At 43.7% G+C, this 27,003-nt stretch overlaps 1 protein-coding gene and 1 long non-coding RNA gene across 2 annotated transcripts in view; one reads left to right on the plus strand and one right to left on the minus strand.

Annotated features, from left to right (window-relative positions):
• The window catches only part of LOC116668019, a 57,153-nt gene that overhangs the window by 16,957 nt on the left and 13,193 nt on the right, over positions 1-27,003 (minus strand). The gene's annotated exons all lie outside the window — the stretch shown is intronic.
• C8A (complement C8 alpha chain) overlaps positions 1-27,003 on the plus strand; it is a 58,192-nt gene that overhangs the window by 7,140 nt on the left and 24,049 nt on the right. The window contains 7 exon segments of the mRNA XM_014561724.2: positions 3,773-3,875; positions 8,891-9,035; positions 9,916-10,063; positions 15,412-15,493; positions 15,495-15,602; positions 18,131-18,331; positions 20,289-20,529. Of these exon segments, the coding sequence (XP_014417210.1) occupies positions 3,773-3,875; positions 8,891-9,035; positions 9,916-10,063; positions 15,412-15,493; positions 15,495-15,602; positions 18,131-18,331; positions 20,289-20,529 (1,028 nt within the window).

The raw sequence follows: 27,003 nt of genomic DNA on the forward strand, positions 1-27,003 counted from the left end.
TATTCCATTGTATACATATCACAACTGCTTTATCCAATCATCTGTCGATGGACACTTAGGTTGTTGTACACCAGAAAGTAATAAAACATTGTAAATCAACAATACTTCAACACAAAAAAATGGGTGAAAACAAAGAGTTAGATTTGGAGCCAGTAAATCTGCCATGTCTGAGAGGCACCTGATGGAGATATAAATGGGGCAGTTGGATAAACACAAAACAGGATTTCCGAGCAGTGGTCCAGGTTAAAGATCTAAATCTAGGAGGCCTGAGCACAGATGGTACGTGAAGCCCAGGAAATGGACCTCACCCTCCGGCGAGTGAGAAGAGCAGAAAGGCAAGGCTGCACCCTGAGGAATTCTAGTTTTCAGACACAAAGAGAACTGGCCACAGAAGTAGGAAGGGAGCAAGGAAGTGTGGGGCTGAAGAAGGCCAAGCAAGAGAGGAAAGATCCCCAGAAGGCAACAACGGTTAACAGAGGGCAGTAAAGACCAAGCCAGAAAACCTGCCACTGGATCTGGTGACATGGAGGAACATGGAGGCCGCTGGAGACTCAGCACTTTCAACGTCAAATGTTAAATACCTCAGTTTCATGATGTAATTTCCAGGTAAATGAATGGGAGTGGCTCACGGCTGTATAATTAGTGAAAATCAGCCTTGAATATAGGCTGAGTCAATTTATTGGGGTGACTCTCTTGAAGTAATCAGGGTTGAGCCTTCTGACCTTCTAGCCCAGGATGGGCAGCTAATTAATTATCTGGGGATCTAAGCTGCTGAGGTGGCTACATTTTGGGGTCAAGCACTGGACCCAGAGATTGCATGTTCAACTCCAGGTTTGAGGCCCTTTGCCCAATATATCACCCTACCTAAAAAGGCAGACGGGAAACCTTCACTAGTCTACAGACCTCTACAGGGTAGGCATTCAACACATTTTTGATGAAGATGGAGAGGTCTGATGAGCATGTCTGGGGCTGAGAAGATCAGAGAGAAGAAACTAACATGTCAGGTGAAGCTTGGGGCTTTCACTCCATATTCAAAACAGTCTCACAAGTTATTACCATCCCTGTTTTTAGCTGTAAGAAAATGGTTAAGTAGCAGAAGCTGGACTTAAATGCATGCTTGGTGGACTCTAAACTCCGCTCTGTTACGTCAGTGTTTCTCCAACTGTTTTACATCATCTTACACATATTACGTGAAAAAAGAAATGACGTGTGGTCAAAAAACTGGATAAATGCTGGGTTAAGGAAATCAAAATGCAGAACTTCTCAGAGCCTTTAATGTGTTGCTGGGCATTTTAAATCTCCAAGAGCAGTATGTTGTACGTAATTTATCCAAGTGTATTTGACCAGGGAACTTTCCATCTTTTCCTCCTCTGCTGCTGGTGCGTATCTCAGGAACTACTACTCCGCAGAACACACTTTGAGAACCCTGCACACAGCACAATATTCCCTTGTGATGCTACAGATGAAAAAATTAAAATCTGGATAGTTCAAGACACTCGCTCATAGTGGCACAGCAAGGGAGATGCAAACTAAAGACCAGAATCAAAGAATCCCGGATCCTACTGCTCTACATTAAGTGTCTTTTTGCTTGAGCCAATCTTCTGTAGCTAAGAGATGCTTTAAAACTATTTACCAAGATTTACGAGGCCACAGATTTATTAAAGGTTCCTTAAGTAACTGAAAAACTAACACAGTTCTTTTGGAAAGCCATTTGGCCATATAGGTCATCGTCTTTAAAATCATTTGTATCCTTCAACCCAGCCAGCCCATTCTATGGGCTGCATCTTCAGTAAGTAACTCAGAACACAGGAAAACTGGGTGCTCAGTACTCTGATTGTTTAATGTCAGGGAAGTGGAACATGGGCTAGTCATCATGGATAGTTTACATTTCTGCTGTGACATTAACTGGAAAAATAAGGATATAAAAACGCAAGTCAGTATGACCTCAACTGTGTTACGAAAATGAGGAATGAAAGGAAATGTAACAAAATATTAATGGTGGCAGAATTAGGGGATTTTTTTTTATTGTATAACCTTTTCCATTTCTCTTTAAGAGTATGCATGAAATTTTATAATCAGCAAAAAATAAACTACATTAAAAAAATTCATTGGATATGATAAGAGAACACGCTGGTCATACATGATACTAAGAGGCTGGAGCCCTATAATGACTTAATGAATGGTCCTCGTGTACCTTCTGTAGTCTTGCTTCAGCTGACAGCATTACTGTGTGTGCCTCTGTCTAGACATCATGTCACAAAGCTTTTAAAACTACAGCAACACAGTGCTGCGCTGTCTAAGCTTTTGCTTCCATCCATTAATACTGTTTCCTTCCATTTTGACATCATAATGCAGTCTCTGTGGGCTTACAATGACATTATCTTGACAGTTCCATAATGAGATGCAAAACTAATGCTGGAGTCATTTTCTGCTCCCAAACCTTCACCCGGTACCTTCTCTCTCACCTTTTGATGATTAGAACCCTTGTTTTTTCCCATGTTCCTATGCTTCAAACTTATTTTAGGACAGTCTATCAGAAAAGTGATGTATGGACCAAACCTTGAGCCATTTGAATGTCCAGATACCAGGATTATTTAATTAGATTCTAACTGGAAATTAGGTTCAAATAAATTTCTAAGCAATGTCTTTCCCATAAATTGTTTTCATCCTTTCCATCCCCTTCCTCCCCTCTTCCTTCCTTCCCCCCTCTCTCCCTCCCTCTTTTTCTCCATCCCGTCCTCTCTTTCTTCTTTTTTTTTTTTTCTTTCCTAAATATTTACTGAGCACCTTCCTCCGATCTGGCACCATGGTAAGTTCTGGGAGTTCAGTAGCAAACCTACAAACAGTATAAGTACCTGCCTTCATAGAGCTTACAGTCTGGTGGAGGAGGCAGAAATTACACAAATAGCACAAGTGTGATAATTAAGTGTTGAGAAGAAGATGTGCAGAGATTGACCAAATCATATGAAGGGAGGGATCTCATCAGTCTGGGTACTGAGGAATGTTTCCCTAGGGAACTGATGTTCACGATGAAACTGAAAGATACCTAGGAGTGAAGAGGAAGATAGCTGGATTTTTTCAGGATTAGATTTTACAGGTTGGTGTGATCCAGGGAACAGTGGGGTCCAGGAGAATTTAGGACAATGCTTAGGGTAAAATGCAAATCTTATGTCACGTGTGTTTTATCACAATAAAATTCTGGGAGGAAAAAAAAAGAACAGTAGGCCACATTATCTTTTGTTTTAAAAACAGCACATGCAATTCTTAAGGAGGAAGACAGAAACACTCAAGTATTGGAAGCACCCTCACAGCCAAGCGTCCGAAGGAAGAATTGCTGTGCATTTATGGTCGTTCCTCTCCCCTCCCACCACCAGATAGCTTGAAGGTTTAGGGAATACATACTGTGATGTTGCCTCATGGTCTGCGGCTACAGGTACCCAGATGCCCAAATCTATGGTAATCCTGTCACAATGTGTATGTATTTCAAACCATCACATTGTACATCTTAAATATGTCATACATTTTTTTGTCAATTATGTCTCAATAAAGTTGGGGGAAAAAATTCAACATCTGGCTTCATATTGTTAAGGTATCTTCATGTCAAAAGACCTTTTTGAATTTATAATTACAAAAACTTAAATGATCACGATAAAAGTTGAAGCAGAGGTCTTTTTTTTTTAACGGAGGTACTGAGGCTTGAACTCAGGACCTCATTAATGCTAAGCATGCACTCTACCACTGAGCTACACCCTCCCTCCTCTCTTCTATTTAGGAGAGCAAGTCGGGCTGTTCAGGGTTCCACCCCCGCAGCAGTTTCCTGCCAGCTGAGCAACTGGTCAGAGTGGACAGACTGCTTTCCCTGCCAAGACGCCAAGGTGAGACATTTATGACCGATCTGGGAGCATTTCACATCTGAATTGTGTGCCAGGCATTCACATGGAGGTAAGCAGTCGGGTCCATAAATCTAGAGGTCTGGGGAGAAAGGAGATCTAGAAATAGGTATTTAGAAGCCACGCACACATGGATGGTGGAACTCATTTCTGCCTCTTCTGGTTTTGTTTGTAAGACATCAAATGCCTTATGAGGCTGCAAAAGATGTGTATGTTGGGGCTTGGATGTAGAAAAGTGGCCCCCCAGACACTGATCCCCAGTGGCCTCTCTGGGTCCTGGCCAGTCTATTATCCTCTAAGGAGAGTCATCTGGAAGCACTCATAGCTTAGGAACAAAATGCCAAGAGGTCCATGATCTATGTTCCTCAGAATCTCACTTTTATGGATTGAAAAGGCTGACCCATCCTATGATCAGATGTGTGTCTGTCTTGTCTATCTAAGTGGTATTAATTGGTCCAAAATGATGGGTAAACTTGATGGCATACGGAGGATGTTGGGAGCACTCTGCTCCATCAGGGAGGAGGTTAAAATTCTGTCTTTGTTCAGAATCATGGTGAAAATAAAAAGAACACTAATTTCTATTCTGTTTTATTATTATTTTAAAATCTCCGGAGACAACACATGCCTTCACTGGGTGCGCCCAGGGTGGGATGCAGCCAGGCTCCCCCTCCCCCACATGGCACACCACTGCCTGAACCGTGTCTACCAGCCTATTACTGTCAGGTCTGTGTTTAAGCTTTGATGCTGCAGTTTAGATTCTGGCTTCACACCTTACTTGCTGCGTTACTTTGGACATATCTTTTATCTTCTATGTTTCTGATTCCTCATCAATAAATGGGAGGAGAAACAGCACTTAATCAGAGTTACTGAGAGCACAACATGGGTAACGCACATGAAGTGCTTTTCGTGGCATCTGGCACAGAGTCAGTGCTCAGTGAACATTAGCTGTCCATGCCCTCCTCCCAACCCCGCTCTCACTGCCTTGAATCAAGCCCTGCTCTTCTCCCACCTGCACCCTTGCAGAGTCTGCTGATGGTCCCTCTGTCTCCAGACCCCTCCTCAGTTAGATGGGAAAGTGTGCTGTGAATGTCTGATGACCTGTTCAAAACCACAGAGTGGTGGAAACACAGCTGGGACTACGTTTATTCAACTTCAGAGGATGAAACTCACAGTTTCGCCTCTCCCATCTCTGAGGGATGTCAAAGAACCTGAGACGTCCCGATTTAAAAATATCTAGCCCCTCAATTCTCATTCTGCTTTGACATCCTGGCTTAGCTTTCTGGGTCTGCTGAAACAAAGAGCCACAAGCTGGGTGGCTTAGATACAGCTCTGAAGGCCAGAAGTCTGGACATCAAGGCCAAGACCTGTCTGGAAGCTCTAGGGGAGAATCTGTTCTCTGCTTCTTCCAGCTGCTGGTGGCTGCCGACAGTCCTTCATTTGTGGCTGCCTTGCTCCAATCACTGCTTCTGCATCACCCCCACACCTTCCATGTGTCTCCTTTTTGTGTCTATGTGAAATCTCCCTCTGCTGTCCTAAGAACACTCTGATGGCATTTAGGACCCACCTGGAGAACCCAGAGTAATTTCTCAAAATTAATGATGGCCGCAAAAACCCTTTTTCCAAATAAGGTAACATTTACAGCTTTCAAGGATTAGGATCTGATTTCTTTGTGTGACCACTATTCAACCTATTCGACATTTAAACTACATTCTAAAGCTACGTTTTTCTCTTATGCTGCAGTTTAGATAGCAGATGGCACAGGTGAATGACTTAGTTTAAATTAGAACTGAATTACTTCCTTAGTGACACAAAGACATTGTCTTTAAAGTAATCCTTAAAATAATTAAATTCTGCTATTTTTACTTTTTAAAAAATTTATTTTATTTTTTAATGGCGGTACTGGGGATTGAACCAGGACCTTGTGCGTGCTAAGCATGCACTCTTATCACTGAACTATTACCCTCCCCCAAATTCTGTTAATTATTTAATTGAAAGACCGTCTGAGTTTCTTTTTATTAACTTGTTTCTTCCTCTCCGAATCACCCAAACAAAGATGTGCATTTCTGGGAAGAAACATTATCTACTGGCTAGAGAAGAAAATTATGTCTTACTGACACCACCACGAGCAGTGGCACGGAGCAGTCCCTAGGGGAATATCCGCCCCAGCCTTTCTGCAACACGATGTCTTCATTATTGGGTAACAACCTTGAAAGCAGGGAGCCGGTGGGAATGAACCTCAGGTCTGCACCATCATTCCAAGCACAGAAACCACAGGAAGGATGGTAATGGCACTGATGTTCACCGTTTATTAAGTAATTTCCGTACAGCAAGGACCATGCTAAGGCTTTAAACAAATCATCTTGTTTGACTTTCACAGCCAATAGTAAGTGACAGACACCATCATCCCCCTTGCTTAGGCTGCCCATGAAGAAGCCGGATTTTAACCTTGGTCAGTCTGATTCCAAAATGCCCGTGAGCCTGACCACTTCACGCTACTCCCCCTTCCCTGAACTTCATGGAGAGTAGCAGGTGATGTTAGCGGTCACCTGATCCAATTCCCACTCAGTCGTAATCCTTCTAGAGAAGCCAACAGCTGGCCACAAGAATGATAACGACACTGATAACTATTTTTACCAAGTACATACGGAACCACGTGGAGTGCCGATTTCTTCGCGTGTATTATCACTAATCTTCAGAACACTCAGATAGCACTCCTCTTACGGAGGCGAACACTGAGGGTCACAGATGTTAAGTAATTTTCCCAGTGACACATACACAGTAGGTGGCAGAACTGGAATCCTAACCCAGCTTTAAAATGGGTTGAAATCAATCGTACGTAACCTCCCAGACCTGTGAGGATTCCATGAAACAGACTCTGGAAAGTATTTAGCCAAAAGCCAAGTACTCCATAAATAGCAGCTACCATCCCATTACTGTTACACTGGCACCTGCAGGTCTTACAACTCTGATGAACTTTTTTAACGGTGAGAAAGAGAATTGGCTCTATGTTGGCATGACGAATGCTCCTTTATTTACAGCAATGAGGGGCAGGAGTGTGGAGAGAAAATTAAAATATCTCCATAGTCCCAAATTGATCATTAACTGTAACCTCTTCTCACTGAGTTCAGAGTTTACAGACCTCTTATGGCTGTCAGTTAACTGAAAGGCAGGGAAGGCAAATGGACAAGCTTGATCCTCACTTCTCTTTGCTACCTCTGCCTCTTTGCTAATGAGCAGTCAAGTAGGCGGGAGTGGGCAAGAGGAAAGAGAGGGCAGCTGCCCTGCTCCACACGCACCCACTGGAAGCACCTGGAAAAGGATGCCTTAATGATAAGGATGCGGAAACCCCTTCTGTCTACTGAGCACCAGTGATGTGCCAGGAACAGGGCAAGGTGTGTTCTCATACCTATCTCTCATTTAGTAGCTGTCATCACACTCATCTTACATATTAGACAACAGACACTTGGAAAAGACCAGTGACTCACGATTAGTTAGGAAGTGAATTCTGGATTTGAACCCAGATTCACCCCTGTTCTTTCAACTATAAGACGCAAGTGAAGGGATCATTAGGACTTGTGATGAGTGAGGTCAACTAGGTCAACCACCTCATTTTACAGATGTGGAAACTGAGGCACTGGTACTTTACACAGCAAGCAAGCAACAGACTCAGATCAGAGACTCAACTTCATTGCTTCTCAAATCACTGCCTTCCTACTTACTTACTAAGAGTCTTAAAGGAAAGGGCCGTGGGCTGAGCCAGCGTAGGAGGCAGCAGAAAATATGGTGCGTATTGACAGTGTTTGAAGCTCTCCAGACAGCATGTTTTGTATTGTTATATGTATTTTTGAACTAGACTCTAACCTTTTTGAAAACAAGAATAGAACCTCAATTTCTTGGAGTATCTTAGTGTTCAGCTTCCTCCTTACACTAGTACCTAACACGGTATACACCATGCAGAAAACAGTGTCATAAAAACATTGAGCCCAAGAATCGATATGCAGTTTTATTCTTTCTGTCCTTCCTTCAACAAGTGTTTATTCATCTGCACTCAGACTGGACACTGCGGGGTCTCAGACGATCACTCCAGAGCTCTGTTGGTCTCACTGTCTTCTGGATGGGCTCCTTCTACACAGTAGGCAAGGTGACCACTTGCTACCTACAACTCCCACCAACTTCAGTTAAAAAGAAACTATGTTTTCCAGTAGCTCTGAAAGGAGAGGCCCAAAGAGGGCTATGATGGCCCTAAAGTTGAGTCATGGACCAATCATCACAACTTGGCAGATACGGTACTCTGGGTGCCCTGGCTAGTTCATACACACACATCCCTGTGACCAAGGGGGTGACATCACCCCGACCTGAACCATCTGAGATATGTCACAAGGAAAGGGGATGCCATGACGAGGAGACGTTCTGCAAAGGAAAAGCAACATACATTTTCTAAAAGTGACTCCCATGTAACTGACCACAGATCAAGCGCCACGTGTACGAAGCCAAATAAGGCAGAGTCTTCCCTTTGCCAGTCCTAACCCCACAGGCAAATTGTTTCTAAACTAGTGAGAAAGGTAGACAAGAGGACAACCAACCACAACCTTATATGACAACTGCTAGGAGAGAAGGTAGACAGGGAACTGAGACTGCTACCTGGTTAGGTAAGAATTTCCAGAGAAGGTAAGCCATGACTCTTGAAAGATGAACAGCTACTAATCAGTTTAAAAAGTGGGGACAGAGGTCCTTCCTAGCAAGTAGAAGACCCTAGAAATGCCTTGTCCAAACCTTTCATTTGATGTTTGAGAGCCCTATTCAATAGTCCAGCTGGTGATGGTGTCAGCTCTGGCTGAAACACCACCTTTTATGAAAACTCATATCCTCAAAAGACAGCTTTCCAGGCAGCTCTCAATCATTACACAGTGAGTGATTCCTTATGTTGAGTTGACACCTGCCTGCACAAATCTTGGATGATTGATAGACAATGAACGTGTCTGGTTCAAAATCTGATTTAGTACAGATACCGGAGCCTCTTGCAGCCAAGCAAGTTTGGGGGAGCCATCTGCAGCGGGAATATCTGGGACCAAGCCAGCTGTCACAGTCCCACAGCTTGTCTGAGGCAAGCACAGTGTGGACAGGATTTCCAGTGTAAGGAGACAGGTGAGTAGCATTTCAGCAGCGTAACAGCTGTGCCTGTCAAACTCCATGTGCAGAACAGTCATCCAGGGCCTTGCTAAGATGCAGACTCCTGAGACCCTCCTCTAGGGATTGTGACTCTGGAGGTTTCCGATGGGGCCCATGAATCTGAATTTTAAGCCAAGCCCACAACCCAAACGATTTTGACGCAAGTTGGTAGGAACATTTGTTGATTTAGAAAAGGTACAGTTCACTCGTTCATCCATTCATTGAATAAATATTGATTGGGCACGTATTACGGCCAGGCAGTGGGCTACCTGCTGGTGATGTAGAGATGCAAAAGTCATGTGCCTGAGTACCCTCAGAGTACCCTCGTCTCTTTGGGAGACAGACCTACAAGGGATCCATGAAAATACCACGTGATAGCCAGTATAGTGGATGCCTGAACCAGGTCCAGTGTACATACTCTCTGGCATGGGGTGCCCAAATCTGCTTTGGGGAGTCAGAGTGGGATTCAAAATGGTACCTGAGCTGAGACTTAGAAAATGAAAAAGAGTTTGCTAGGAGACAGAACGTGCAAAAGCACAGGGATTTAGGGATGCGTAATCAGCCTAGAGTAAGTGCTTTGGGAAGAGAGGCAGGGGATGGGCCAGGTAGGTGACCTAGGGAGGTTGGACAGTGGCATTTAGAAGAGGAGACCTGGGGAGGCACTGGACGTTGCAGGGCAGGGGATGACATGGCCAGACTGGCGTTTTAGAAAGATATCTGGGGCTGCGACGTGGAGTCTGAATTAGAGAGGGGAACCCCAGGGCAGAGCCTGAGTGTGGTGACTATGGGTGCAGGTCAGAAAGAGCAGGAGGAGCCCCAAAGGCCCCGGAAGCATCCGCAGCCCCTCCTCTCCCAGGTCGCTGCCTGAAACGCCACCTCGTGTGTAACGGAGACAGGGACTGCCTTGACGGCTCTGACGAGGATGACTGTGAAGACGTCAGGGTCTCAGAAAATGACTGCAGCCAGTATGAGCCGATTCCAGGATCGGAGACGGCGACCTTGGGGTGAGTCACTGCCTGCAGGCTGTCTGGGGGCAGGAGATGATTTCTCTTCAGTCTTGAGTATTAGTTTCAAGGAAAGGGGGTCTTTGTGGGGAATTCCTCTGAAGAGCATCCTGTGAGGCAGCGCTCATGGTGCCTCTAAGCATCTCAGCCTGTTCGGGCTGCTCCAGCAGAATACCACACACCAGGTGGCTTATAAATAACAGAAATTGACTTCTCACAGTTGTGAGGCTGGAATCTGAGATCAGGTGCCAGCTCGGCCAGGTGAGGGGGTTCTCTCAGGTGGCAGACTTCTCGTTGTGTCCTCACATAGTGGAAGGAGCTAGGGAGCTCTGTGGGGGCTCCTTTACAAGGGCACTAATCCCATTCATGAGGGGTCCACCCTCATAACCTAAGTACCTCCCACAGTTCTCCCTCCAGATGCCACCACATGGGGGTTAGGATTTCAACATGTGAATCCTGGGAGGGGGGCACCAACATTCAGTCCAAAGCAGGTGGTTTGCCCAGTCCTGTCTACGTGATGCAGCTCACGTTTCCCCCTCCATGTCTCTGCCCGAGGGTCCTCCTTCACCCCTTCCCACTCTACTGCTCACCCCTCTTCCCTCAATTCCATTTCCAAGGCCCCTTTAAGATGCTACATCTTCCATGAAGGCTTCCCTGATATCCCAAAAAGAGAGCTCATCTCTGACCCACGTGCTCCTTCCAGTGGCCCTGGTCATGCTCTGCTTTGCACTCGGTTGCCGATAGAGCCAAGGCTAACACTGTGACCCAGGGCAGAGGAAGTGGGCTCTGGGCTGAGGTGGGGTGGGGCTTGAATCTCCACTGCTGACTTACCCCTCTCGGGCCACAGTGTCTCTGGCGAGATTCAGTCAGCTCTGACTCTAACTTTACCTCACTGTGTATCTAACATTCAGGTTCAGTCTCTTGCACACATCACACTCCCTTCTTCTGAGACTTTAAATAAAGTTAGCTCCTTCTTTCCGGAATGTCCTTCCCTATATTCCTAACTGGTTAACTTTTTAACCTAGTGTTATGTACTGAATTCTATCCGTCTAAAATTCATACGTGGAAGCCCTAACCCCCAGTGTGACTGTATTTGGAGACAAGACCTTCAGAGAGCTAATTAAGGTCAAACGAGGTCATGAGGGTGGGGCCCTAATCCAATTAGGACTGGTGTCCTTTTAAGAGGAGGAGGCAGCACCAGAGAGCTCTCTCTCTTACCGGTCACCAGGTGTGCCAAGAAGGGGCGATGTGAGGACACGGCGAAAAGGTGGCTGCCTGCAACCCAGGGAGATAGGCCTCATCAGAAACCAAGCCCCATGGCATTTTGCTCTTAAGACTCCCAGCCTCCAGACCTGTGAGAACATAAACGTCTATTCTTTGAGTCACCCGGGCTGTGGTATTTTGCTGTGACAGCCCAGCTAAGACACCTAGGGATCACCTCCTCTAGCTCGTCTTTTTGACATCCCCTCCCCTCCTCTTGACGCTGACTAGGCTGGCTTAGTCCCCCTCCCACTGCCTCCAGTGTCCCTGTGCGTCCTGCTCTCCCAGCACTTACCCAACAGGGCAGAGACACCTGTTCCCCAGGCTGAGGGGTCCTTATCACCTCTGCTCCTCCAGCATCCTAGTACAAGGCCAAGCTCATAGTGACACATGGCATTGGCAGTTCCTTGACCAACACTTTGTCTTGGCCTTGGGCCTGTTCTCTGACTTGAACCTAAACTCTTTGATGGCAGAGGCTGCTCTGGCTTGTCTTTTTTATTTCCCCAGCCCTTAGGTCAGAGTTTTCCTTGAATAGCCTCTCACTGAGTACTGGGTGAAGTGAAGCAAGTCAATATGAACAGCTGGATCTTTACAGAGGAGGAAACGGAGAGGTAGAAATCATCACACAGTGACCTGGCCATGTGGCAGCCCACGTAGGGCAAGCGTGGGTTCTAAGAAACGCTGCTGTCCTTCATTAAGGTTTAATTACGTTGAGATCACAGCGCATCTACCAGACAGGACAGAATCCCTTAAGTGCATGTAGACACACACATATGAAAGGACGATCCAATTCCTGTTTTCTTTTAGACCAATAATATTAATTCTCTTGGACTGCCATGACAAAGCGCCACAACCTAGGTGGCTTGGCAGTAGAAACACGTTTTCTCAGGAGCTCAAGTCAGGAGATGAAGGTTGTTTTTTCGGAGACCTCGCTCCTTGGCTTGTAGACGGCTGCCTTCTCTCCCTGCCTTCAAATGGCCTTCCCTCTGTTCTAACTTCTTCTTCTTGAAGGACACTAGTCATACTGCATGAGGGCCCTCCTTAATAACTTCCTTTTAACTTAGTTACTTCTTTCAGGATCCTATCACCAAGATAGTCAAATTCTGAGGTTTGGGGAGTCAGAACTTCAACATACGAACATTGGGAGGACGTAACGGCCTCTAACATCAATAAAAGGGGATTCTTGCTAATTTTGAAATGAACAGAGTGCAAGCATGAACTACTGAGGTGCTGACGTGGAAAACAACTCCCCCCTTATAAGGACAAAGAGATCACAGACCAGGACCCGGCTCTGGAATGAGTCAGTCAAGAGCATCTCAAATGTACTTGCCGGGTCACGTGCTTTGCCCAGAGAACACTGAAACCAGCAGAACAGCCCCTCCTCCACCCCCAGCAGCTGCCATTATGGCGGGTTTTCTATTCATCTCCAGATCTCAGAGGCCCTTCCTGATATCTTTTTTTTTTTTTTTCTAATTTAGGCATTTCCCAGTTTTTAATTTTTATTTATTGTTACAGAGGTAACACACGTTGGAGGTAAAAACTGAAAGTCTTCCTTCACCATCCTCCACCTGCCCCAGCCACTCACCCTGTCTTCCCTCCCCACAGCTGACCCTCGTTAGCGGCTGGGCACAGGTACCTTCAGTTTGTGGGAAAATGCACTGAGGACATAACGTTGTATGGAGAGTATGCCTCTCACGTGTATTGTGCATTACAGACATAAGTATATTTTACATAAATGTGACTGTACTCTACATACTGTCTATAACTTGCTTTTTTCACCTATAATACATTTTGAAGATTTCCCCCTGCCCCATATCTTCTATTGTCTTTTCATAGCAACATGGTGTTTCATAACAGGGATCAGCAAACTATGTCCTGAAGGCCAAATTCAGCCTGCTGTCTGTTTTTAAATAAAGTTTTATTGAAACACAGCTGTTGCCTGACAATGGAAGAGTTGAGCAGTTACAACAGAAACTGATAGAGCCTGCAAGGTCTAAAGTGTTTACTATCTGGCCCTTAATTTAAAAAAAAAATTGCAATTCTTATCCTATATATGGTATAACTATATGATATTTTATATAAATATCTCCTATTAAAAGATAGATTATTTCCCATTTTTTCCTCTTATAAACAAAGCTGCAATGACCATTCTCATACACATATTTTTGCACACATGTGTGAATATTTCTGCACAGTACATTTCTAAAAAGTGGAATTTCTCTGACTCTGTCTTTTAATTTTCACTGAGGCTTCTGCAATCAGATTTTCCAAATATACGTAGGCTTTACTTATGCTTAGAGGTTACAGTACAATCTTAGGGCTATCATTCTTTTGAGTTCTTCTTTCATGCATTAGAGAGCCTGTATGTATAAGCTACAGGCAGAAACGTGTTCCATAGGGTGAAAGATAGAAACTTAAGGGTAAAGAAAAAGAACCCAGATTGTAGTGTCAAAAAAAAATATATATATATATAGGCAAATAGTCCAGCTGTGACTATAGGCAAGTTACTTACTTTTTCTGAGCTTCAATTTTTGCATTTGCAAAATTGTCATGAGGTTGAAAGCTAATGTATGCTAAACGTCTGGTAGAGTGTGTATTCAATTCATCATACCTGTTATTACATCACTTCCACTAGTACGAAGGAAGAGATGGAGAAAGAAGAGAAGAGGAAGTTAACTTACACTGAGTTTCTACCACACACCAGGTGCTCTATCCTTATCCATTTATTCCTGCGAAGTAGAGTTTCTTCAGTTTTTCCCCTGCTCACCTGCCTTTATGCCTTTTCATGGAGGACATAAATAAACACAACAAATTCTATGCCAGAGGCAATCACTGAATGTCACGGGAACACAGAGGAGGGACAATCATCTTCACAGGATAATCAAAGAAGGCAATACGGAGGAGGCAACACTTGAGTTGGGTCTTAAAGGCTGAGTAGGAGTCTGAGAGGCAAAGACAAGCAGTAACTGTACTATCTACAGCCTAAGAGGCTGAGATCGTTAGGTCTTAGAACTCTTAGCTGACTCTCCATGTTCTTATTCAGTTAACTTTCCCTTTTTAGGAAATTAAAGCTTTCTTTCACCTGTTTAATGTTATTTTTACCTGAATATGGTTACACTGTCCATGACCTAAAACAGAGAACTTGGGCAGATAGATGTGAAATGCCTCAGAGACGGAAGTATGGGGGAGTATTTTGGGAAGGGTACTGGACCAGGGGAAAAGAAGTATTACTAAGTGCCTAATATCTACTGTCAACTTCACTTCTGTTTCACTTTAATTACTGCCATTTGGACTTCATAAAAACCATGAGAGGTAGTTTTACTATGTCCCATTCTTCAAATGAGGAAACTGAGCTTCAGAAAGCTCCTAGAATGTGTCCAAAGTCACACAGCTAGTAAACGATAGAGCTGGAAATCCATCCTGCCTGGAAGACGACAGCCTTTCTGAGGATTAGATCCTCAGCTAGGACTATGAATTTACACCCACTATTTCAAGCCTATTTTTCAGCCCTTTTCTGAAAAAATAATAAAAAACAACAATAGCAACATTTTTTAGTACTTTATATATGCTAAGTGCTGTTATGACTCCTTTACATGTTTTAATTTATGTTTACCTCTGTGAGGGCAGCAGTATTAGCTGCTTTTTACAAACGACTAAACTTGAGGCACAGAGAGGTTAAGTGATCTGCCCAACGTAACACAGCTAGATGTGGCAGAGATAGGAAATGGGTCCAGACTGTCTGGCTCCTGTGCTTAGACTCTTGATAATGTGCATATTCTTCTTTGATTTATTCAACAAATACTGAGGGATGCCTCCTACATGGGAGCTCTGTTCTAGATGCTGAGCAGAGCTGGAGCTGTCTGGCTGATCTGGTTCAAGGGAACCTGGGGGTCCAGGCCCAGTCCACTCAGTCTCCTACTGTTACTCAAAGTGGCCCTTAAGGTAGTTCAAGGAACCCTGTGGCTCTGCAAAGCAGTTTGAGAAACCACTGCTCAGACCACCAGCTACATCATCTGCTAGAGGGTATTTCATGCTCTCTTTGCTTTTCCAATGCTCTCTCCCAGAAGCTGACTGCCTTTTCAATTTAGATATAACATCCTGACCCAGGAAGAGGCTCAGAGTGTGTACGATGCCAGTTATTATGGGGGCCAGTGTGAGACCGTTTACAACTGGGGAGTGGAGGGAGCTTCGCTATGACTCTGCCTGTGAACGTCTCTACTATGGAGATGACGAGAAGTACTTCCGGAAACCCTACAACTTCTTGAAGTACCACTTTGAAGTAAGTCTCCAACAGGGGTGCTCCCAGGCCACTGTTGGTGGGGAGTGAGGGGAAGCCTGTCGGGGGAGACAGAGGCCTTACTTTGGGAGACCTGATTTCCTGTAGGGCTTGCGGGTGGCTGCAGGTCCCTGCTGCACCTGCCCCCACACTTGCTCGGTGCTGACGAGCCAAGGGTGGGACCGGTGAGCTGCATCCTGTGAAGGGGACCTGCCCACTAGATCTCGGTGGGCGATCTGGTCCAAAATCAGTAAAATAGATTCAGGGCCCTATTTTCTGGGCCGCGTCTATCGCTAGGCTGTGGCTCTTTCAGAATAGAAGTGTATCGGACCTTGAGCAGCTCACTGACCCCATCCTGGACTCAGTCTCCTAAGATATAAAGTAGGGGCAGAGCAGAAGGTGGCTGGGGGTTCCTAGAACCACGACCCTGCTTCACCGAGAGCAGGTCCTCACTGATGACTTTCATCTCTCGGCCTTCTGTACATGGTTTTGCTTGAAGAAAGGGTTCTGCTGTTAAAAGTACTTGAAAACTGCTGATGATCCCTAAGACTCTCCCTACCTCTAAAATTCCTGTGGTCTCCTGGCCACCATGGAACTTTGGTCAGCTCCAGAGCCTGTTGCTGACCATTCATTTCTTTACCCCTCACCCTCTAGGGGAACCAGCCACACAGCAACCTTCACTGGATGCTTACCATGTGATCTACTTCCACACAAATTCTCCCACTGAATCCTCATAACAGGACAATAGGATGGATATTATCACTGACCCTTTTTAGATATTTAAAGACCCCAGAGACTTAGTGGGACAAAGTGTCAGGTCCAGTAGGCGGCAGAGACAAGATTCACATCTAGGTCTACCTGAACTAAGCCTGACTATACATCATTTAGAAGGGAGGATAGATTAATGTAAATTATATCTCTGTATCATACACATTCTATCTATATAGAGAGAGGATACGATTCCAGGACTCTGAACAATTATCTAGTCACACTCCTCCTCCCTCAAGTTTCTCAAGAGAAAAATGTTGACAGAGGATAAAACCAGGCTTATGAAGTCTGTTTTTAAGAAGTTGACTCTCACTATTTATAATAGCCAAGACATGGACTGCAATCTAGGTGTCCACTGACAGATGACTGGATAAAGAAGATGGGGGTGTGTGTGTGTGTGTAATATATATGAGATGAAATATTACTCTGCCATGAAAAAGAAGAAAACAATGCCATTTGCAGCAATATGGACAGACCTAGAGATTATCATACTAAGTGAAGTAAGTCAGACAGAGAAAGACAACTATCAAGTGATATCACTTATATGTGAAATCTAAAAAAATGATAAAAATGAACTTACTTATAAAACAGAAACAGATCCACAGACATAGAAAGTAAGCTTATGGTTACCAAAGGGGGAAAAGGGGTTGGAGGGATAAATTAGGAGTTTGGAGTTAGCAGATACACACTACTGTATATAAAATAGATAAACAACAAGGACCTACTGTATAGCACAGGGAACTACATTCAATATCTTGTAATACCCTGTAATGGAAAAGAATCTGAAACTATACACCTGAAACTAACACAATATTGTAAATCAACTATAGTTAAATTGAAAAAAAAAAAAAAGGAAGTTGGCTCTCCGCACCCCACTTCCACTTTGGCCATCAGGTCTACGGTAAACTGAGCTGGACGACACAAACAATGACATTTTCCTAGCCTCGAGGACAGACTAGGTTATGCTGTGGCAGTGAAGGATTCTGAAATCTCAGTCTTTTAAAGCAGCAATGCCCTACTTAACAGTGCCCTTCCATGCCCATCCTGAGGTAGAAGGGCAACTCTCATCATTACACTCAGGACCCAAACTAATGGAGGATCCATCTCCACATGTGCTCTTGTGATTGTAGAGTGAACCATTCCTAGACTCCTAACCCTTGTTTCCTTGGCTCAAACTCATACAAAGTGTAAGACCATGTGCCAGGTCAAATTGACAGAGAAACGCAATCCTACTGTGTGTGTCTGGAAAGAAATCTGCAACATTTGCAGGTGGTACCTCTCCCTAGAACTATCATCACCTGCCTGCCCTCACCCTTTACCTCCCAGGTCCATAGCTAGACGTGGCTTTCTGTATCTCTCCACTGCAGAGCCAAGGAGCTGTCTCTACTGGAAAGAAACCCATGCAGAACAATGTATTGCTTTCTGCTCCCTTAACGGAGGTGCTGGGAACTGAACCTCATGCACGCCAAGCATGTGCTCCGTCTGCTGAGCTATACTATCCTCCCTAGAACAGCAGAGCATTTTATCAGAGTCACTGGCACACGTGCACATGTCTTTAAATAAACATTTTAGCACTACTGCTAAACACTAACTAAACACTGCTGTATTTTATTCATTTTAATGAGTATCAATTTGGAATAGCCTTTTAAAAGATTTATACTAACCTGAAACTTTAGATATTTTATATGGAAAAGATTTATATTAGCGTGAATTGGAATAGAACTCTGTGTACACAAAGCTAACATCTATGTGTTTTCTTTCAGGCCGTGGCAGATACTAAAATGTCCTCAGAGTTGTATGACAATGCAAATGACCTTCTTTCTAAAGTGAAGAATGACAAGTCTGTGTCGGCTGGAGTGACCATTGGCGTAAGCCCCACAGGCAGCCCATATACAGTGAATGTGGGTCCATCTGGGTCACGAGCCGCTTCGCTCCTGGATAAATTAGACAAGTATAATCAGAAGGTATTAAAACACAATGCCTCTGTCGCACAGTATTCCATAGTCTACACAGAACATGTATTACCTTAACTGCATTAAAAAGTACAGTAGTAATTGAACCTTCATTTGCTTGTGTAATTGGAAATGTCTGATCAGTGGTAATCATGTTTGTTTTTCTTATTACGCTTTCCCACAAAGAATCATCACAAAGGGAATAAAATCGCACAGTAAGACTAGAACTCTTATCACTTTCCCCATCTTTTTCATGGTTACCTGGAGCATACAGGGAAATACTTAGAATGGTAATATCTTAAAGGGAAACAGCCAAGCCCTTGAAACTAGACTTAGAAGAATTCTCCAGCAGGCTTTGCTTTTGCAAATAGATGGGAGGGCTGGCCTGCTCAATTAATCTCTCATTTATTCATCAAACATTTACCACTAACTGCCTACTATCCTGAGAGGTCAGGCAATGCTTCCTTGAGGAATTTAGGAAATCTCCCTCAACTGAGATGTAAAGACTAGTACAAGTTGTCCAGATGAAGGGAGGCAAAAGTTAGCAGAAGGCTGTTCCAGGCCTGGGACACAGCACGTGCAAAGGCTCAGAGATAAGAGACTGCCTCACACAAATTTGGGATTGAAAGTACTTCAGTTGGCTGAAGCACAAGGTGGGAAAGCAAAGTAGGGAAGTATGAGAATGGACAGGTAATCTGGAGCCAGCTGAATTAAAAAAATTTTAAATTGAAGTTTAGTTGATTTATAATGTGTTAGTTTCTGGTATACAGCATAGTGATCAGCTTATACATAAAAATATACACATACATATACATATATATATACACACACACATACTCTTTTTCATTACAGGTTATTACAAGATATTGAATGTAGCTCCCTGTACTACGTACAGTAGGACCTTGTTGTTTATCTCTTTTATATACAGTAGTTTCTATCTGCTAATCCCATACCCGTAATTTATCCCTCCTCCCTCCACTTTCCCCTTTGGTAACCACAATTTGTTTCCTATTTATTGAATTGATCAGAAATGTACCAAAAGCCTCAATACACTGATGCCAGAACTGGGGATTTAGGGCTTAAAAATTAGTTTGGATGATGAAGATACAATTATAAAAGTTAATTTCCTCAACAAATATAAATTACATCCTGGAGCTTCTCCACAGATAAGCTATTGATCTGAAGGGCAAGGACTTTTCTGAGATCTGGCTATCACAGATTCAGGTGGGCTTTTCTAAAAGCAGGTGGCCTCTTCCAACCTTCACTATCACTTGGGATCAAGGTGCACATCCCCTGCAAATAATGTGCATACATGATCCTCTCCTTCTTAAACTAATCCAGACTCACCCTGGTCCTGTCTCTGTTTTATGATATCAGGATCCTGCTTTTCTTTACCCCTTAACAGGGCAAGATCATTAGAATGTTAGCTCCATGAGGCCGGGGACCTAACTCATTCAAGATCATGTCCTCTGTACCTAGCATAATGCATGTGACTACAGGCACTGCTAGGTATTTAGTCAAGAAATTCAATATTGGCATTTTGCTGTGTCATCAAAAATATGCCTAAGCCTGACTTTTAATGGATATTTAATACTTGTGGAGGAGGCTGCATAATGCAATGCTTTAATTGGAGCAGTGGAGGGAAGAATGGCCTGGGGGAATGGATGGACGTGAGGAACACAGCGAAACACATTGTAGTAACCAGTCCAGCGAGAGCTGATGAGAACCTGACCTGGACCGGGGCAGCGGGACAGAAGGCATGGGAGAAGGAGCCAGGCACACACTGGTGTGCAACACACGCTTGCAAAATGTAGTCATTAGTTTGTTACACGTATTTGTGTTCATACAGTCAGATGTAAATATATACATTTCCCACAGCTACTAAATGCCAACCTCTTGCATTATCTCTCATGCTAAAAATTTATATTCTTTATTCTTTCCCTTCATTCGATGGTGATTGTCATTGCAGAAATATGGCTTCATCAGAATTTTCACAAAGGTACAGACGGCCCATTTTAAGATGAGGAGGGATAATATCATGCTGGATGAAGTTATGCTGCAGTCATTAATGGAGCTTCCAGAGCAATACAATTACGGCATGTATGCCAAGTTCATCAATGACTACGGCACCCATTACATAACATCTGGATCAATGGGCGGCGTTTATGAATACATCCTGGTGCTCAACAAAGAGGAAATGAAAACGGAGGGTAAGTAGAACAGAAGCTTGATGTACACAGTGGTCAGTGCATACACCAGACATGGTCTGCGGCTTTCTAGGCACTGGCTGTGTTGCCAGAGAATGGGTTCCTGCCTCATTCAGGAAAAAATTCAAGATCAAGGCATAGGAAAGTGAAAGCAAGTTTATTTAGAGAGATACACACTCCACAGAGTGTGGGCCATCTCAGAAAGCAAGAGAAAGCATGAACACGAGGTGCAGGGTTGTTAGTTTTTATGGGCTTGGTAATTTGATATGCTAATGCGTGGGAGGATTATTCCATCAACTTTAGGGAAGGGGCAGGGATTTCCAGGAACAGGGACACTGCCTACTTTTTGACCTTTAATGGTCAGCCTAGGAACTGTCGTGGCACCCGTGGGTGTGCCATGAGGCTCAAGGTCAAGTGGAAGTCAAACCTTCCACCATCTTGATTCTAACCAGTTTGTCCTGTCCTCAACTTCTGTGTCATTCCTTCAATGGTTGTGCCCTGCCCCATTCCCTTCTGTCTCAACTATAAGCCATGCAGGATCTCATTTAGTCTCCATGACAACTCTGTAAGGTAGCATTAGCAGTAGTATTTATAGGGAATTGAGGTCCAAAAGGGTGAGATAACTTGCTTGTGAGCACCACAGAATTTGAACTCAGACTTGCTGGGCTCTCTAAAACTATGTATTTACTACTGTATCACAGTTATTTAAGAATAAAGGATTGCTGGGGTTTTGCTATTTAAAAAGTTAAGACATTTTAAATGTAGATTCTTGGTTAATGGAATCACCATCTAATCAGTCAGTGATGCCAGAAACCTGGAGTCACCCCAATCCCTCCTTCCTCTTGACCCCTGTAGATTCAGTTCTCTCTCCTGAATAGCTCTCACCCATCCCTTCTTCTACATTCGCCCTAAATGGTCGGCTGCATTTGCATCTTTCACTTATTACTACGTCGGCTCCTAAATGGTCTCGAGGGGAAGACTTACCCCTTCCAATCCATTCTCAACAACTGCCACCAGAAGGACCTTTCTACGTCACCAATCTGATGACATCACCCCCGTCTGTATCCTGAATGGCTAGGAGTAAAGTCAAAACTCCTTAGCGTGACATCAACAACCTCCATGGTCTCACTCAAAACTGACAGAACAGTGGTTCTCAAAGTGCGGACTCTAACTGGCAGCATCACATCACCTGGGAACCTGTTAGAAATGCAAATTCTCAGGCTCCCATCCCAAACCTACTGAATCAGAGACTGTGGGGGTGGGCCCAGCAGTCTGTGTTTTGACAAGCCATCCAGGTGTTTTTTTTTTTTTTCAGGTGATTCTTTTAAAAAAATTATTATTTTTTATTGAAGAATAGTCTATCTATAATGTTGTGTTAGTTTCTGGTGGACAGCATAGTGATTCAGTTATATACATATATATTCTTTTTTCAGATTCTTCTTCATTATAGGTTATTACAAGATATTGAATACAGTTATATAGGAGGACCTTGTGGTTTATCTATTTTATATATAGTAGTTTGTATCTGCTAATCCCAGACTCTTAATTTATCCCTCCTCCCTTTTCCCCTTTGGTAACCGTAAGTTTGTTTTATATGTCTGTCTCTTTCTGTTTTCTGTTAAATAAGTTCATTTGTATCATTTTTTAACATTCCTCATATAAGCAGTATCATATAATATTGGTCCTTCTCTGTCTGACTTACTTCATTTAGTATGATAAGCTCTAGGCCCATCCATGTTGCCGCAAATGGCATTATTTCATTCTTTTTATGGCTGAGTAGTATTCCATTATACATAAATACCACATCTTTATCTATGATGGAAGCAACCTCCAGGTGACTCTGATGCTCAGTACAGTTTGAGAACCACTGACTCAGTCAACAAATGAGTAGAAGGGTGAGAGATGCATCCACATTTCACAGGCAAGTTCAACTTCCCACAGAAGTTTCCCTGACTGTACAAGCCCAGACTGGCTACTTCCTTCCTTCAGCACATTCATAGAAATGCCATACTGTTTAATCTTTCAAAAACAATTTTCCAAATGTTAATATTTCTCTCCTCATCTGGATAGCAAGACCTTGAAAGCAAGCATCCTGTCTGATACTTCTACGTTTTTAGCACCCAACACAGGGGTTAGTACAGACTGAGTGAGCAATACAAGACATGGAGTTTGAAAGGGGGCACTAATTTAGATTCCTGGCCAGGGTCATTCATTAATTTATCTTTCTATCCATGTAGTCATCCTTTTATAATTCAAATATCTACTGAGTGTCTATTATGTGTTTGTGTTAGGCGTACAAAGGCAAGCAAGTCTAAATACAGTCCCTACCCTCCTGCAGCACAATACTTTACGAACTGCAGGTGGAAACCCAGCAGTAGGTCTGGAAATCAATGTATGGATCACAAATATTTTGAACAACAACAACACAGATCAGAAAATGCCACGGAGGATCGCAGGCAGTGAAGATAAGTCATTGATCAAGAAACTTTTTCTAGTTAAAGACATGTACTCATGTACAGAGTCGTGATACAAAGTGAACAGTTCAGGATGGACCAGTATTCTAAAAAAAGTTTAAATAACCTAATTCAAGTGGTTCTTTTTAGAATCATTCAAAAACGTGAGGAGGAGGAAGAGCTGACATTTGCCGAGGGCTTCCTGAGCTCCAGGTGCTGTGGTGTATTTTTTCATTTAATTTTCTTAACATTTGGAGGTTGGTGTCATCCCAGTTTTAGCCCCAGAAACACTGAGGCTCCTCCGGAAAGTTAATCACTTGGCTCAGGGTTGTAGGAAGTTGTCATCAGAGCCCCGGACCCACGGTCTTTCCACCACGTGGTCGTGGTAGGGCCTTGCCCTCGAGCCCCATCTTTGGTGCTGGATTACTAATTAACTGCCTGGGGTATCTCGAGCCCCTCCTCTTCAAAATCTGTGAGGCAGAAACGGGCTTCCAGTGTGGTTAATATTCAAAAGCAGCTCACCAACGAATCGTCCCAGGGATAATTACCTCAGCTCTGTTTATAGAAAACCATATGTTGATAATAGCACAATTTGCTCTTTGTGAAGAGCTGGTTTTCTATAAATCCGGAAAGTTAGTGTTGCTTTTCTATAAATATGGAAATGTGCTAATCATCACCTCATCTGCTGGAGACCGCTAATAAATCAGAATGTCATTTACATATTAACCTACAAAGAACAAAAACATCTACCTTCTTTCCCTTTGACAAATAAAATCACGCACACCCTCTTCTCCATGTTTGATGTTTGTCTAATTTTCTCTTTGTCTCTTTCTCAACCTCTCTTTCTCTCTCACTTCCTTTCTTTCTAGGTCTCTCCCTCTCTCCTCTTTGTCACCATCTGTGTATCTTTGATCTATATGACTTTAATAATATTTATATTCTATTAAGTGCTGGTTTCTAAGAAACACTCTGTGCGGTACAGATTCAGTCCCCCAGTAGCTGAATGTGGAATGGAATGATTTAAGTGAACACACTGGCTGGTTTGCTCTGGGGGAATCTTTTGTCCTTGGGTTTGCCTCAGATCCTCTCTGGGTATGTCCCAGAGGACACACAAGCCTGTTTGCTTCTAATGCGTCCTTTAGATAAAATGCTTCTCCTCAAAGACAGCATGAAACCATGCATCAAAAATCAAGGGACGTCTTGGATGTTGGGGAGGTGACGTTAGACTTCAATGGGATCCTAGACTTTCCTCAAGGGCTGCTGATAGCTTCCTACCTTCTACAGGAAATCAGTATGGCTTTGGGCTTGAATTTCTGGATTTAGAATTTTTTTCACCTTCATCTCTTGTTTGGAGCTCCTATTATTTGTCGTTGTATAAAGATACGACAGAGAGAATAGTGCATGCACCCTTCGGCTTCTTTGGAGCCTGGCCCCATCACAGAGCTGATAATTTACCTAGGGCCGGTCAAGCACTTCAGTGACACTGTTCTGTTCATGAGTGTTTCCCGCCTCCTTTTGCACGTGCTGTGCCGTCAGCCTCCAAAGCTCTTCCCCGTCTTGCCAACCTGACAGATTTTAACTCATCCTTCTGAACTTTGTACAGGCACCCCCACCTCTGTGAAACCCACCTTGACATCCCTCTGCCCATTCTTCCATAGTTTTGTTTGTTCAGACGTGCCTTCATCAGTCATGCTCATTGAGTTTGTATTATGTGCCAGGTGAACAAAATTAATAAATTAGCAGACAATCTAGTGGAGGACACTAAATAAGCAGCCCCAAACCCAGAGGTCATGCTTGCTTCTCCTTTATGTCCTGCCCTGCATGAGCGAGATCTGTCATCTTTACTTCTAAAGCGTATGTGGTATCTGCCCCCCTTACCTCTGTTACCATCTGACTAACGCAAACCACCATTATCTCTCATCTGGCCACTGCTGGAGACTTCTCCTTTTTCCCTTTCTTGGCTTTTCCCTTCCTTTCTTTTTTCTTTCTTCCTATTCTTTCCTTACTGTTGTCATCACTGTTGTTCTGTTAACACTCGAACACACCAAGCTTATGTAGCCTGCAGTCTTGGTACAAGCTGTTCTCTGTCTGGGCTCCCTTCCCTCTAACGTCTGCAGAGCTGTATTCTAATCAGTCAGATCTCAACTTACCTTTTCAGAAAGGCCTTTTCTGGACATGTTGGAAGTCCCTCCCTGTTACAGCACCCTATTTGAATTCTCAGAACATCACTGGATATTCAATAATTACCACATTCATATGCTCATTTGCTTATTGTCAGTCTCTTCTTTCTAACATACATGTTCCCTGAGTGCAGGGACTTTGTGTGCTTAGTTCATTTCCTAAACCAGTACCTGGCACATAGTAGGGGCTTAATAACTTTTGTTGAGTGAGTGAAGGGAGAAATATATAATTGCAGACTGTGACAAGAGCCATAGAGAAAATGAATGGGCTGTAGAAGCAGAATAATGGCGGGAGGAGAGGGGAGATGTCCATGTGGTTTAGGATTATTGGGGAAGTCTCTTAAGGAGATGAAATCCAAACTGAGACAAGGTCTAAGAGATAAGGAGACTCCAGAGCTGCGAGGGGAGGTGTCCTGGGCAGAGTGGACGGCCTGGTGTGTGTTGTGAGGACTGAAGGAAGGACTGTGAGGCTGAAGCCAGTGGCGAAGGGGAGGACAGTGGGAGCTGAGGCTGGGAGAAGCCTCAGAAGGTCTTGCTGGCCGAGGTGAGAAGCATGGACCATGCCTGCGGTGAAAGGGGAAGCCCTGCAGGGCCATCAGCAGGGAGGCGGGGAGCGTGGACACGGGGAGGGCACCTGGAACCCTCTTGCTGATGCCCAGGTGAGGAGTAAGGAATGGAGATGAACGACTATGAGAGATTCGGGATTTATTCTGAAAGTAGAATGTAGACCATCTGCAGATGGTCCAGGTGTGAATTGTGAGGTGAAAATACTGTTTCTTCTAAATTATATCCCTACTGTACACACACACACACACACACACACACACACACATACACATCAGGGTGAGAAGAACACAGTGAGTTTGCTCGGGAGGGCCAGCTTCCTGGGAGAGATGCCTCCAGGCATTTGGAAATATGGCAGGGATTTCGGAGCCAAGAGAAGAATCCAAAATATATATATAACTTGTAAATTCATACTCTCTATGAACTGTAATGACACCTATTTGTCTCTTCTACTAGACAGTGAACTAGACCCCCTTTATCGGCTCAGGTAGGCAGGTCCTGACACATTTGACTCAGCTTCTGTGTCTCTCAAAATGCAACATGAAATTGAGTTTTTCGGTTAAAGAATCTTAAGTAGGTCTGATAGAATCCTTCTATCAGGATGCTGTAATGGAAACCATGCATGGAATAGAAAGTAAACTAATAGTCCTCAAGGCTCTGAAGGTTCATGATTCTACAGCTTTGGCCATACTGAAAGGGCACTATGAAGACCTTACAGAAATTGACTTCTACTGATGCTCCGTTTGTGAAGGAAGCCAGTAGCATTCTGCGGCCCCATAAGAGCCAGCAGGCGGTGTGGTCATGAAAACTGTTCTTTTTCACAAAGAAATCACTGCTTTTCATGTAGGTCCTGCCATTTAAAAGCCATACTTCGCATCTCTGAGTCTGTTTTCCCACAACTAACGTATGAATAATAAACAACTTCAAAAGGCTAGCATGAGAATAAACCAAGATAACACTTCTAAAAAGTGCTGTAATGAATAAAGCACACTCTAAACAGTAGTTACTATTATGGACTAGTTTCAGGTGGGCTCAGTAAGTAGCAGAATCATTTGATCAATGTCTGTGGACCGAAGCCACGTGCCGGTGACATGGTAGCAAGGAATCCAAACACTGGAGTCAGACACATCTGGTGGGGATGTTGGTTCTACCATTTAGTAGTGGCATGACCTGGATCAGGGTATTTCATTTCTCTGAACCTTAGTTTTTCCCAAGACCCAAATAGGAATGATAGCATGGCTTTGTTTGTTGGAGGATAATTCCAAATACATCTTGCATGA

The sequence above is a fragment of the Camelus ferus genome, chromosome 13, assembly GCF_009834535.1.
Source record: "Camelus ferus isolate YT-003-E chromosome 13, BCGSAC_Cfer_1.0, whole genome shotgun sequence".
Lineage (NCBI taxonomy): Eukaryota > Metazoa > Chordata > Mammalia > Artiodactyla > Camelidae > Camelus > Camelus ferus.